The sequence below is a fragment of the Theobroma cacao genome, unplaced genomic scaffold (genome assembly GCF_000208745.1).
Source record: "Theobroma cacao cultivar B97-61/B2 unplaced genomic scaffold, Criollo_cocoa_genome_V2, whole genome shotgun sequence".
Classification (NCBI taxonomy): domain Eukaryota; kingdom Viridiplantae; phylum Streptophyta; class Magnoliopsida; order Malvales; family Malvaceae; genus Theobroma; species Theobroma cacao.
This window is the reverse complement of record NW_017234783.1, coordinates 21261-36094: the sequence shown is the minus strand read 5'-3', so window position 1 is coordinate 36094 and position 14834 is coordinate 21261. Positions and strand designations below refer to the sequence as shown.

At 32.6% G+C, this 14834-nt stretch overlaps 1 protein-coding gene and 1 pseudogene across 2 annotated transcripts; both read right to left on the bottom strand.

Moving 5' to 3' along the window:
- Positions 1 to 1094: 1094 nt before the first annotated feature.
- Positions 1095 to 12043, bottom strand: LOC18585924 (annotated as a pseudogene). The gene is made up of 5 exons (XR_001930008.1): positions 11818 to 12043; positions 11331 to 11724; positions 10976 to 11245; positions 10180 to 10580; positions 1095 to 1184 (listed from the first exon to the last, which is right to left on the bottom strand). The product of XR_001930008.1 is annotated as a probable caffeine synthase 2 (transcript).
- LOC18585932 (probable caffeine synthase 2) lies at positions 6647 to 8362 on the bottom strand. The gene is made up of 4 exons (XM_007009008.2): positions 8186 to 8362; positions 7661 to 8059; positions 7306 to 7575; positions 6647 to 7212 (listed from the first exon to the last, which is right to left on the bottom strand). The coding sequence occupies exons 1-4, from the start codon at positions 8261 to 8263 to the stop codon at positions 6865 to 6867; spliced, it is 1095 nt and encodes a 364-aa protein (XP_007009070.2). The 5' UTR covers positions 8264 to 8362; the 3' UTR covers positions 6647 to 6864.
- Positions 12044 to 14834: the final 2791 nt, after the last annotated feature.

The following is a 14834-nucleotide window of genomic DNA, read 5'->3' as shown; positions in this document are numbered from 1 at the left end:
TTATTTTTAAAATCATTTTATCATGAGGTCTTTTTTTCATAATTTTTTAAAAATAAAATCAAATATCTAATTACGAAATTTTAAATTTCAAATACTAAATTGAAAATTTGATCATTGTTCGGATACCGAATATGTAGTTAATTCTAATCAAAACATTTTATCCCCTTTTGATACTTAATTATATATATCTCTGTAATTATAATGAAAGAACTTAATTAACCATAGATTAGGTGAAAATTTTGATATTTCCCCTCTGAAACCAAGTAGGATAAGGCCTCAGCTAGAAGATCCCAAATGCAGCAACACTGGCACGCCTTTTAATATGGCCTTCCTTGCTTGAGACATCTTTCAATCCTCCCAGCTCATCATGCAAAACAATTCCACCACGTGGGCTTAACGTCATCTGTCCTTTTTTTGTACGGCTTGTCCCATCATTTTCTTTGGGACACACGTTTCTGATGAGCTAGGATATGTGACCGAGTTGTACCACATCCTTCTGATTCGTTCACATGCAAGTTAGCCCCTTTAGCACAAACCAACTGGCCATTGCTTTATTTTTCTCTGGGTTAGTTATCTGACATCCTGTCACTGGCACGTGTTTCAATAAACCCTTCCTTTATTAGACATTTTTCAATCGTGACAGCTCGTCATGCAAAACGACACAAACAATTACAGCATCTGGACTTAATATCGTCCCTACTTTTATAGTATCATTTGTCCCATCCTTTTCTTTGGAGACCTTATCTGCATACATCGATCGTACTGGTGTGAGCAGAATTTGGACAAAGGTCAAATTAATTTATAAATTCGATTAATTCAGTTATATATGCTAATTTGGTTAATTCAGTTAAATCGAACAGAAAGTTCAATTAAGTGAGTTTTTTCAATTCATGAAATTAAGAGTTTTTTTAATTTTTTTAAAATAATAATATTTAATTTAATTTTTATTTGATTATAAAAATAATATATTTTGCACTACAAGCATCAAATGAGCAATTGATAAAAATTTATATATATGGATACATCTTATTTGTTTCTTAGCAAGAATATCCATGTCATCTTAGTAAAAAATTTTGTCATCTTAAAAATTATTATACTTAAAAATAAAGCCTCTTGGCATCTTAGTATCAAGAAAAACTAAGTCTCAAGGTACATTCATGTCATACTATTATTTATCCCATTACTTTTGATTCTTTTCTGCAATGTAATTTGCTGAATGACCCAGAAATTAAGTCCAAGTCTGATTTGTTTTCTTTTTCAGCACAACAACAATGCTAATGTTCTTGGTTGCTTCTTTTCCCTGCTTGTAATCTTCAGCTAGAATCTATTCGGCCTTATCAAATAGCTTATCCATCACTTCTTCTCCGAACTGGTGAGACAAAACGGGCTCTGAAAAGCATCTGCAGCCTTTAATTCTTAATCCTGGGTTGGACCATGCATTCTTACCTCCAATCTCCAGCACAACCGTTAAGCTAAGACCAAGTGTAGTATCTGTTCTTATCAGTTTAATATCTGATACGTGGGCCATTGATCCACATGATATTAAATTAATTTTTTAAGGTGGAGAGCCCATGCAAGTAGCTTGCTGCTGGGGTTCTCGCGCGTCGCCCAAGCGTTGCACTGCAGCTTAGGCCTGGCGCACCCACCTTGAAAGAAGAAAAAAAAAAAAAAAAATAATATATATATAATAATCATGAAAGTTAATTACATTTTTGCTATCCGAATTACATTTCGTTAAGTAGATTATATATTGGACGTGTTCTTATTAATTAGTATTTTTTTAATCACAATATTTATTTAACTAATAAAATTAATTTTAATTAAAAATTATTTAACGAAAATAAAATCAAGTATCTAATTACGAAATTTTAAATTTCAAATACTGAATTGAATATTTGATCATTGTTTGGATGCCAAATGTGTAGTTAATCTTAATCACAACATTTCACCCCTTTTTGATACTTAATTATATATATCTCTGCAATTATAATGAAAGAACTTAATTAGCCATAGATTCGATGAAAATTTTGGTATTTCACCTCTGAAACCAAGTAGGATAAGGCCTCAACTAGAAGATCCCAAAGGTAGCAGATGTCTTTCTCTGTGGGATCTGCAGATTGCCGCCCATTAAGAATCAAGATCATACTAAATTTTTAAATGACATTTTTATTAATAATATTTAATTTATTTTTTATTTAATTGCAGGATATGTACATGTTTATACTTATGAAATTCATGCTTTTTAAAGAATAAATTACAAGATAACATGTTTTACACTATAGGCATTAATTAGACAATTAAAATTCATATGTAAGACAGGAACGAGGGGAAAGATTTTTGTCCTGCAATAAAATTCATATATAATTAAAATTCCTATAGAAGTATTTCCTTCACGGCCTCTAATGTTTTTCCCTGTATTGATGTGTGAAAGACCAACACCGGCACGCCTCTTGATATGGCCGTCCTTGCTTGAGACAGCTTTCAATGCTTCCGGCTCATCATGCAAAATAATTTCACCACGTGGGCTTAAGGGCATCTGTCCTTTTTCTGTACGGCTTGTCCCGTCGTTTTCTTTGGGAAACTTTATCTGCCGACATCATCGTACCGGTGTGAGCAGAATTTGGACAAAGGTCAAATTAATCTATAAATTCGGTTTAATTCTGTTATATGCTAATTTGGTTAAGTTAATTAAATCGAACAAAAGGTTCGATTAAGTGGGTTTTATCAATTCATGGGATTAAGAGTTTTTTTAATTTTATTTTTTTACGTAATAGTATTTAATTTAATTTTTATTTGATTATAAAGATAACATATTTTACGCTACAAATATCAAATGGGCAACTGACAAAAATTTATATATATGGATACATCTGATTTGTTTTTTAGCAAGAATATCCATGTCATCTTAGCAAAATTTTTTGTCAACTTAAAAATTATTATACTTAAAAATAAAGCAACAGCCATTTCTTTATGAGATTAAAAATTTCTGTCATCTTAAAAACAAAATATTTTGAATCGTCGTTTTCTATGAGATTTGATAAAAACAAAACGTTTTGAATCATCATTTTCTATTAGATTTGATGAAAACAAAACATTTTGAGTTGTCATTTTCTGTTAGATTTGATAAAAACAAAACATTTTGAGTCATCGTTTTCTATGAGATTTGATAGCCCCCTTTAGCCATATACGACGACACTAGTCTGGGAGGATCCATGTGATGTTTCCCGCCAAATTAACAAAAACTTATACATGGTGCAAAAGATTTTTGTCCCAAGTTAGTGCGGTACACCATTCAATTGATGGTTTCTATTTGTTTTTCTGTGACTGCATATCTAAATTGATTGTGTAATATCTTTAAAAAATTTACATTTGTCGATATCTTATGTGTTCATAGTTTAAAGGTGTTTTTTATAATAAAATTTTAAACGAGTTAAAGATCAATATATATTAAAAAGATTGATCAAAGAAATGAAGATTAGAGTTATGATAAATTATTTTGTATCTATTAGATTAAATGATCCTAGATGTAAGTACTCAATACAAAATTTTACTTAGATAGTATTCTAATTTAGCATCAAGAGCTACAATGAGTGAGCAATCATTTAATATGATTATAAGTGATGGAGAAAAGACATTAAGCAAAGTTGAGATAGTTTTGAAACAATTATCAATTGAAGAGTCTCAAAACTCTATGGATGGAAAACAAGCTTCTCAATTTGACGAAGTGGGCATGGTGATAAAGAAAACAAAAAAATAAAGAAAATCAAATGTAAACTTAAAAGTCAAGGAGATAAATGATATTGTCAACCAAAAAATGCTTTGAAAATAGCTAAAAGAAAGAGGAGATGCCAAATTGACAAATTGGTAAAGACTCCTCTAGTTCAAGAGATACGGGTAATAAATTTTTAGTATCGTTATATATTATGTTTAGATTTTATTTTATAATTATAATTTCCTTCTAATCTATATAACTATGTATTTATTCTAATAATTTCATAGGAATCAAGCCAAATTGCTTATACTTTGTATCATAGTGCTGCTAGTAGATTCAATCAACATACTCAACCATTTCAATTTGTCTAGGTAATTAAAAATATTATAATAATAAAATTAAATTTTATATTTTATATATCACTTACATAATTGAATATTTGACAGCAAACTCATGTTGACATCCATCAGTCTACTATCACAAGCATGGTGGATTTATTACAAGTAAATTTTATATATTTTATAAACAAATGTATTTTTTATTTTAGATTATAATACTTAATCAATTTTTTATTTGTATATATATAAGCTCAAATGCCACAAATTCCTATTTTACAAAGAGAACCTTTGACAAGAAATGAGATGAAAGATATGACTTCAGTTGCATGTCTTAAACATTATTGATAATGTTTAATTATTGAAAAATTAAAATTAAAATTACAAATCATGATTGAAACTGACACCATTTCCAAAAGAGGAAAACCATTATTGAAAGATGGAAGAATGAAAAAATAAGTGATGCGATGAAGTGTTTTTAATTTTATTAATTTTTTATTAATTGTATTTAATTTACTCTTTATTTAATTGCAGGGATAACATATTTTACGCTGCAAGCATCAAGTAAAGAGCTAGTTAAAAAATATATACGAGGATAAGAAAAGAGGGGGCGGCAAATTTTTGTTAGGGATGTCAACGGGTCAGGTACCCTATAATTTTGAGGTACCCGAACTCTAACCCTATAAAAAATCAACTACCCTAATCCTATTAACTACTCGAATAATTTTAAAATTACTACCTTAACCCTAATCCTATTACATTTTTATTATCCCATAATTACCCTAACTCATTTAAAAACTCAATTAAATTAAAAAATTATTAAAATCTTCTTCCTAGGTAATCTAATAATTTTTTTATTTATATATATTAATGTCATCACATTAATAATTTAACTAACTATATTTTTAATATATTTGTTAACATTTAACAAAAGAAATTGTTGGTCAAGATGGTATATACTTTGGTTATCTTTTTTCCTTACCTGGGTTCAAATCCAATCAGCATCAATTTTATTCAATTATTTAAATAAAAAAAAATATAAACGGGTAGTTGTAAACGTTTATTCAATTATTTAAATAAAAAAAAATATAAACGGGTAGTTGTAAACGGGTTTGGGGTGGGTACCCACCAAACCCGAATATAACATAATCGGGTTCGGGTAACGGGTACCCTAAGAGTGATACCCGAACCCTACTCGAACCTGTTTATTGGATACCCTAATCCGATTTAATCAGGTCGGGTACCCGAGGGTACCCTATAATAGGGTACCTGTTGACATCCCTAACCTTTGCCCTGCTTCGTACTCCTTCCAATAGCTTATTCTCTTTGAATAGCACAAGCTGCAACGGTCCACACCCTTCAACACTTGCTCCATTTAAGCTTGCAGTCCATGATAATAACCATTAACATAATAACATCATAGGTCAATACATGTACTTTGCCTGATCAAAATATGTAAGTCAAGTCAAGCTCAATTGGCATTTTCATTTTATTTCTTAGCATAATAAAACTACTACTTCCATGAATGACACATAAATTTCAAGGTCATATGTCTTTTTTTTTCATCATAGCAACAACACTAACATTCATGGTTGTTTGTTTCCTTAGCTTGTAAGCCTCGACAAGAACCTATGCCACCTTATCATATAACTTGTCCATTACTTCTTAAATCAACCAATAATAAGCATATCTTAAATGTATAAATTCGCTTGTGAAATAAAAAAACAGTACTCTCGATGTATAAAATAATAATTAAAAAATAGGTAAAATTTGATAAGATTTCACCTTTGAAATCATGTAAAATATGGCCTTGAATAGAACTTCAAAGTGGTGGATGTTTTCCTTGCCTGTTGGATCCCCAAGTTTCCTTCCATTAATTATGAAGAGGATATGCCCGTTAGGTACCACCTTTGGAGATTGACATTTCAAGAACAAAAGGAAGTCCTCTTGAAACTAAGAAAGGTATGCCTTTGTGATTGGTTGGTTTCTGACACGCGAAAAATACTTATTTATTGATTCACGTAAATACTCATATTTTTATGATGATTTATATTTATTAATATTGAATTTTATTATATTTGATAAATATTATCATGTTTATAATTTTTTTTGTTGTAAATTTAAATAATAGAACTATAATTTTCTTGTAAATATTTTAATTTAATCATATCAATCGTATCAATTGTGTAAACAAGTTATAAATTGCATAAATTTTAATCATATTAATTGTGTCGTATAAATTTTAACTTGACACACTTAATAAATGTGTTAATCGTGTCATATTGTATTACATATTTATTAAACATATCCGTGTATATCTTTAAGATATTGATATAATTAATTAATCATATTGTGTTTATCTTTACTCATATAATTGTTAATATCACATGTTAACACAACACAGTTAAAAAACAAAAATACGAATTATCAGATCTAGTTTTGTAATATCATTAGACAAATCTCTACCAAACCCAATTTTCTCAATAAGTCACTTTCAATTTATTTATAGAAAGTAGATATATAATTATATATATATAGATTAAAAATGTCACTTGACATCTTAATACCAAGAAAAAGAAAGTTTCACAAGATTATACCATTATTTTTTTTTTTTCAATCAAAGATAAAGATTTTATTATCAAGAATTTGATACAAAACCTTGGCATAACCAAGAAACAGCGAAGACTTAGTACAAATCGTCTAACCAGCACACTGCATAAATCCAAATAAACACCATAATTCATACCATTATTTATGACATTGATTCTGATTCTTTGGTCAAATTCTTTCCTGAATGACCCAGAAATCAGCTCCAGGTCAGAGTTTTTTCTTTTTCAGCACAACAGCAATGCCAATGTTCTTGGTTGCTTCTTTTCCATGCTTGTAATCCTCCACCAGAATCTGTGTGGCCCTGTCGTATAGCTTGTCCATCAGCCGTTCCCCGAACTGGTGTGACAAAAGGGGCTCCGTAAAGCATCTGTGGCCTCTAATTCTTGATTCTGGGCTCGACCAATATCCATTTGGACCCCCAATCTCCAGTTCAATTGTGTCTATGAACTCGATTGTCAAAGAACCTTCCTTGTCTACCAAGTGCTTAATTTCTTCTTGGGAGGGATTGTAGTAGGGTACGTTGAAGGAATCTAATTTTCCTTCATCAACCAGTCCCTACAAAATGGACCAACAATGAGAACAACCAAGCGTAGCTGAGTGAACAATCAAAAGTCAGATTAAAAAAGAGTTGAAAATTTGGCATTTTGCCTGTGAAACCAGGTAGGATAAGGCCTCAGCAAGAAGATCCCATGTGTAGCAGGTATCTTTATTAGTGGGATCTGCAGTTTGACGTCCATTGAAAATCAAGACCACACGGCCATTAGGTGCCAGCTCTTGAGACCGGAATTTCAAGAGAGAAGAGAAGTCTTCTTGGAACTGAGAAAGATATGCCTTTGTCACCGCAGGAGGGCTGGTTTTAGACATGTAGATCTTCCCCTTGTTTAATGGTAACCCTGCTTCGTTTGTGATTTTTGGTGCCTTGAAAATTCGTCCAAAGTCGTTAATCATATAGGTTGATGTATTTTGCGAGAAGTAGTAATAAATTAAAGAAAAAGTGGCACACCTCAGAGAGCCAGTGTACGCTATAACAGGAATATACAAGATGCATGGAGTTCCGAGGGAAAAGCCGGCCATGGAAGGAACCAGGAGCACCCATAGCAAACCATGAAACCTTCTTATATTTTTCTTGAACCACAGACAACCCTTTGAACAGTGTGTTGAAATCGTTTCCGACTAAATCATTCAAGAAAAACTGGATTTCTGGCATTTCGCGTCCCATTTCCCCGCATTTTTTCAAGATGCTCTCTATCACTGTTGACATGAATTCAAGAGGTTGGGGACCTACAGCACACCCCAGGTCAGCTACGTTAACAACTTGAAGTGGGATTGAATGATCAGTTTCTGTGAAGAGAGATTGAACAGCCTTTGGAACTATCGGCTTGGTTATGGCCATCACTTTTATCTGCAATAAAAGAAAAATCTGTAAAATGATTAGAAACTCAAGGTTTCCATAACCAAAACAAACAAGTAAAAAGATATATATATATATAGAGAGAGAGAGAGAGAGGGCATAAGATCATATCGAGACCGTCAGTGCTTCAGCCTTAACATAGCTATTTTCGCCTACTCCGTTGTTCATGCAGAGTACGTCCTTCACGGCCTCCATCGTTTTTCTCTGTATTGATCGTGTGATATCATAACACTGGCACGCTTTCAAATATAGCCTTCCTTGCTTGAGACATTATTATTATTTTTAATTTTTTATTATTATTATTTATTAATAGTATTTAATTTATTCTTTATTTAATTGCAGGATATGTACATGTTTATACTTATGAAATTCATGCTTTTTAAAGAATAAATTACAAGATAACATGTTTACACTATAGGCATTAATTAGACAATTAAAATTCATATATAAAACAGGAAACGAGGGGAAAGATTTTTGTCCTGTAATAAAATTCATATATAATTAAAATTCCTATATAAGTATTTCCTTCACGGCCTCCAATGTTTTTCTCTGTATTGATGGTGTGAAAGACCAACACCGGCACGCCTTTTGATATGGCCTTCCTTGCTTCAGACATCTTTCAATGCATCCAGCTCATCTTAGCAAAACTTTTTGTCATCTTAAAAATTATTATACTTAAAAATAAAGCAACTAACCATTTCTCTACGAGATTAAAAATTTTTGTCATCTTAAAAACAAAATATTTTGAGTAGTCATTTTCTATAAAATTTCATAAAACCAAAATATTTTGAATGTCATTTTTTATTAGATTTAATGAAAACAAAACATTTTGAATTGTCATTTTCTATTAGATTTGATAAAAACAAAACATTTTTAATCATCGTTTTTTTATACTTAAAAATAAAACCTCTTGGCATCTTAGTATCAAGAAAAAGTAAGTCTCAAGATACATTCATGTAAGTCTCAAGATACATTCATGTCATACTATTATTTATGCCATTGGTTCTGATTCTTTGGCCAAATTCTTTCCTGAATGACCCAGATATTAAGTTCAGATCAGAGTTCTTTCTTTTTCAGCACAATAGCAATGCTAATGTTCTTGGTTGCTTCTTTTCCACGCTTGTAATCCTCCACCAGAATCTGTGTGGCCCTGTCGTATAGCTTGTCCATCAGCTGTTCCCCGAACTGGTGTGACAAAAGGGGCTCCGTAAAGCATCTGTGGCCTTTAATTCTTGAGTCTGGGCTCGACCAATATCCAGTGCAATTGTGTCAATGAACTCGGTTGTCAAATAACCTTCCTTGTCTACCAAGCACTGAACTTCGTTTTGGGAGGGATTGTAGTAGGGTACATTGAAGGAATCTAATTTTCCTTCATCAATCAGTCCCTACAAAATGGACCAACAATGAGAACAAACAAGCTGAATTGAGTAAACAACGATAAGCTTAATGGATCATATGGCATGAGTTTAATGAGATAGACACACTTCGAGTTGCTCTTGGAGGAGTGATTTTTTAGCATTCTCTACGGGAAAAGATTTCTTTTGCAGACATGCTAGCTAATAATGGTGTGGAGTGTGAGACTACGTTCTTAGCTTCGTGGTAGCTTTGTCATTAGTTCTCTTTTTCAATATGTTTCGTTGTTCTATTATAGCTTAGCCTATTAAATATGATTTCATGCCCATACTTATAATATATTGTTTTGCGACCCCCCTTGACAGTGTGATGGACATGTATATAGCTAATCTGTCACCATCTCTCGCTATGTCACTCCCATGGGCAAAAGCAACTTTCGAAGTCCTGGCCAAATGGTTGCTAGTGCGACAAGCCAATCCTTTCTAATTTCAGCAATCTCTGAACCAATCTCTGACTGAACTCGTCACTCAGATTGTACAATATTTCTTCTCCAGGATAATGTGAGCTCATGTACGTACTCTTTTCAAGCACCTGATACTCCTGATAGCCATATCTCCTCCTGTGACCCTCCAGATCCTTCTCTCCAATCTCTATAATTACAAACAGATGGCCAAAAGAGGAAAAGAAAGAAAACCCCATGAAAAAGTTCTTTTACTGTCACTGAATATCAGGTGTAGGTTATGGTTACATCATTGTACTTTTTATTCTTTTCTGCAATGTAATTTCCTGGATGACCCAGAAATTAAGTCCAAGTCTGATTTGTTTTCTCTTTCAGCACAACAACAATGCTGATGTTCTTGGTTGCTTCTTTTCCCTGATTGTAATCTTCAGCTAGAATCTCTTCGGCCTTATCAAATAGCTTATCCATCACTTCTTCTCCGAACTGGTGAGACAAAATGGGCTCTGAAAAGCATCTGTAGCCTTTAATTCTTAATCCTGGGTTGGACCATGCATTCTTACCTCCAATCTCCAGCAAAACCGTGTCACTAAACTCAGTTGTGAAGGAACCTTCCTTGTCTATCACACGCTCAACTTCTTCTTGGGAGGGATTGTAGTAAGGTACATTGAAGGAGTCTAATTTCTCTTCATCAATCAATCCCTATATGTATGGACCAAAACTGAGATCAAAATTAAGTAAATATAATAATCATGAAGGTTAATTACATTTTTGCTATCCGAATTACATTTCGTTAAGTAGATTATATATTGGACATGTTCTTATTAATTAATATTTTTTTATCACAATATTTATTTAAATAATAAGATTAATTTTAATTAAAAATTATATAACGAAAATAAAATCAAGTATCTAATCACGAAATTTTAAATTTCAAATACTGAATTGAATATTTGATCATTGTTCGGATACCAAATGTGTAGTTAATCCTAATCACAACATTTCACCCCCTTTTGAGACTTAATTATATATATCTCTGCAATTATAATGAAAGAACTTAATTAGCCATAGATTAGGTGAAAATTTTGGTATTTCACCTCTGAAACCAAGTAGGATAAGGCCTCAGCTAGAAGATCCCAAAGGTAGCAGATGTCTTTCTCTGTGGGATCTGCAGATTGCCGCCCATTAAGAATCAAGACCATACGGCCGTCAGGTGCCAGCTCTGGAGATCGGAATCTCAAGACTGAAGAGAAGTCTTCTTCAAACTGGGAAAGATATGCCTCTCTCACAGCAGGAGGGCTGGTTTTAGACATGTAGATCTTCCCCTTGTTCAATGGTGACCCTGCTTCGCTTGTGATTTTTGGTGCCTTGGAAATTCGTCCGAAGTCAATCATACAAGGTTGATGTATTATGCGAAAAGTATACTAATAAATTAAAGAAAAAATGGCACACCTTGGAGAGCCAGTGTATGCTGTAACAGGAATGCGCAAGATGCATGGAGTTTCGAGTGAAAAGCCGGCCATGGAAGGAACCAGGAGCACCCATAGCAAACCATGAAACATTCTTATATTTCTCTTGAACGACGGATAACCCTTTGAACAGTGTGTTGAAATCGTTGCCGGCTAAACCATTCAAGTGAAACTGGATTTCTGGCATTTCGCATCCCAATTCACCGCATTTTTCCACGATGCTCTCTCACTATTGACATGGATTCAAGAGGTTGGGGACCTAAAGCACACCCCAGGTCAGCCACGTTAACAACTTGAAGTGGGGTTGAATGAGTTCCTGTGAAGAGAGATTGAACTACTTTTTGCTCTATCGGCTGGGTTTTGGCTATCACTTTTAGCTGCATTGAAGCAAAGTTTGTAAAATGATTAATAAACAAGTAAAGAGAGAGTGAGAGAGAGATAGAGAGGGGTAGGATCATGTGGAGACCGACCGTCAATCCTGCACTCTTGACGTAGCTGTTTTCTCCATCTCCTTTGTTCATGAACACTATATCCTTCACCTCCATTGCTATTTTTTTTTTTGTCTGTTGGAATCTAAAGTAACTGTATTTCTTTGGAATTCTCCCAAGCACTTGAAAACTATCTTGCTTTGTGTGGTTTATATAATTACTAGCACAAAGCAACTCGCCATTGCTTTTGCTGGTCTCTGTATTGATTATATATGTGATATCCTGACTCTGGCACGCTTTTTAATATTGCTAGATACGTTTCTCTTTTTCAATCGTCCTAGCTTATCATCATGTAAAACAATTCCGCCACGTGGGCTTAATATCATCATGCCAAATAATTGAACGGTGGACGGCACTAATCTGCAACACGAATCTTCATCCCATCACGTATTCAGCCTTATTTAGTTACAGGGATAACATACTTTATTTTGTTCCTCTGTCTGCAAATCTAAATTGATTGTGTAATATCCTGACATCTTGCAATAGGTGAAGGCATTTTTTTCAATCCTCCCAGCTCATCCGAAACGGTTCCCAAAGAAAAAGATGGGACAACGCATTCCAAAACAGGAAAGATGATATTAAGCCCACGATCTGGAATTGTTTTGCATGATGAGCTGGGAGGATTGAAAAAAATAACATTAAAAATCATGATTGAAACCGACACCATTTACAAAGAGAAAGATGGAAGCATGAAAAAAATGAGTGATGGGCTGAAGAGTTTTTAATTTTATTATTATTTTATTATTAATATTGTTTAATTTACTTTTTATTTAGTTACAGAATAACATATTTTACTCTACAGGCATCAAGTAAACACTTGGTTAACATTTATATATGGGACAATAAAGGAGGGGGCAGGAGATTTTTGTCCTGCTTTGTACTCCTACCAGTAGCTCCTTCACTTCGAATAGCACAGGCTACAACTGTCCACACCCTTCAACACTTGCTCCATTTAAGCTTGCAGTCCATGATAATAACCACTAACATAACAACATCATAGGTTAGTACATGTGTTTTGCCTGATCAAAATATGTAACCAAGCCAGGCTCAACTTGGCAGTTTCACCTTATTCCTTAGCAAACTAAAACGACTATCTAATTCCCTGAATGACACAAGTTTCAGGGTCGAATGTCTTTCTCTTTTAGCACAGCAACAATACTTACATTCATGGTTGCTTGTTTTCCCAGCTTGTAATCCTCGACTAGAATCTTTGTCACCTTATCATGTAACTCGTCCATTACTTTTTCTCCAAATTGGTATGAGATCGTGACTCAGAAAATGCTCTCACGTTTTTAGCTCTCACTTCTAGACTAGCCCATACACCTCCAAGCTCCAATTCGATTGTGTCTATGAACTCAACTGTGAAAGAACCCTCTTTCTCCACTAAATCCTAATCTTCTTCTTGGGATGGAGTGATGGTTGGCATTGAAGGAATCTAATTTCTCCCCATCAATCAGTCCCTATTGATTCTATTCACTAGGAGTTAGTTTATGTCAAATTAAGTAACTCGATCAATAAATAAGCATATCTTAGTTGTATAAATCCATTTGTGAAATTAAAAAATTCAAGTCTCGATGTATAGAATAATAATTAAAAGAAAAGATAAAATTTAGTAAGATTTCACCTTTGAAATCAGGTAAGGTATGTTCTTGGATAGGACTTCAAAGTGGTAGATGCTTTCTTTGCCTATGGGATCCCAAGTTTCCTTCCATTAATTATGAAGAGGATGCATCCGTTAGGTACCATCTCTGTAGATCAACATTTCAAGAACAAAAGGAAGTCCACTTGAAACTGGGAAAGGTATGCCTTAGAGACTGCACGAGGGTTGATTTTTGATATGTGGTTAATACTTATTTATTGATTCATATAAATATTAATATTTTATGATGATTTATATTTATTGATATTGAAATTTATTATATTTAATAAATATTATGATATTTATAATTTTTAATTGTAAATATTATGATATTTATGATATTATAATTTTTTTATGTAAATCAATATTTCTTCACATTGATATGCCTTTTTCTCTCAAAGGGATGGAAAAGGGGTGAAATCACATTTACAATATTGTCAAAAGCTGTCTTTGTTGGCTCTAAGTAAATAATGGCATTCATTATTATTTGATTTTGAAAGGGTTTGGTTATGGAATGGCATTTTTTAAAGTTAATTATATTATTATTTATAATAATAATAATTTTTTTCTCAACAATTCAACAAATTTTATTGATAATGAGATAATTACAAAAAGAACTGCAGCCCAAAGGGAGGGAGCTGGGACAAAAGACTTAAGACCTCCTGACTATTAACAATTCCACATAAAGATCATAAGAACAAGAAGTGAGAACTTAACAAAGAAAACGAAGATCTCACAACAGTGATTTTAATCTTCAGTTGAAAATTTATAATAATATTATTATATCAATTATATTGATTCACAATTATATATTTTAATACGTTGACAAAATATATTACGTAACATAAATTTTTTTTAAAATATTCGTGAACAATAACTCATATATATACTATTTACCTTACCTTTTCATATTTACAAATCTCTATCAAATAGTGACATTCAAATAGTGACATTCATTAATTATCAATATTGAAAGGTAAAAAGTATAAAATAGGAAAGATAATTGCTTGGATTGGTGGATTCCAAATTCCATGAAAGGTTCTTTTTGCATAAAGTTTATTCATTTTTTAAAAGTCAATAAGGCCATAGAAAGGCTAACCTAAAGCATCTAATTACGGGTGGTTTGCCCAATTAAGCATCAAATACCACAAAATTAATGGAACCAATAAAAAGAACTCACCTTTAGCCCAATTCATTTTGGTGCAGGCCAATTTACAGCAAGCATATGCCAAAATTAAATAGTTTTAGGTTCTGCTATATCACAATACAAATTTCTACAAAACCCAATTTCCCCAACTAATCATTTTCAATTTATTTATAAAAAATTGATGATTATATATATATATATATATTTAAAAAT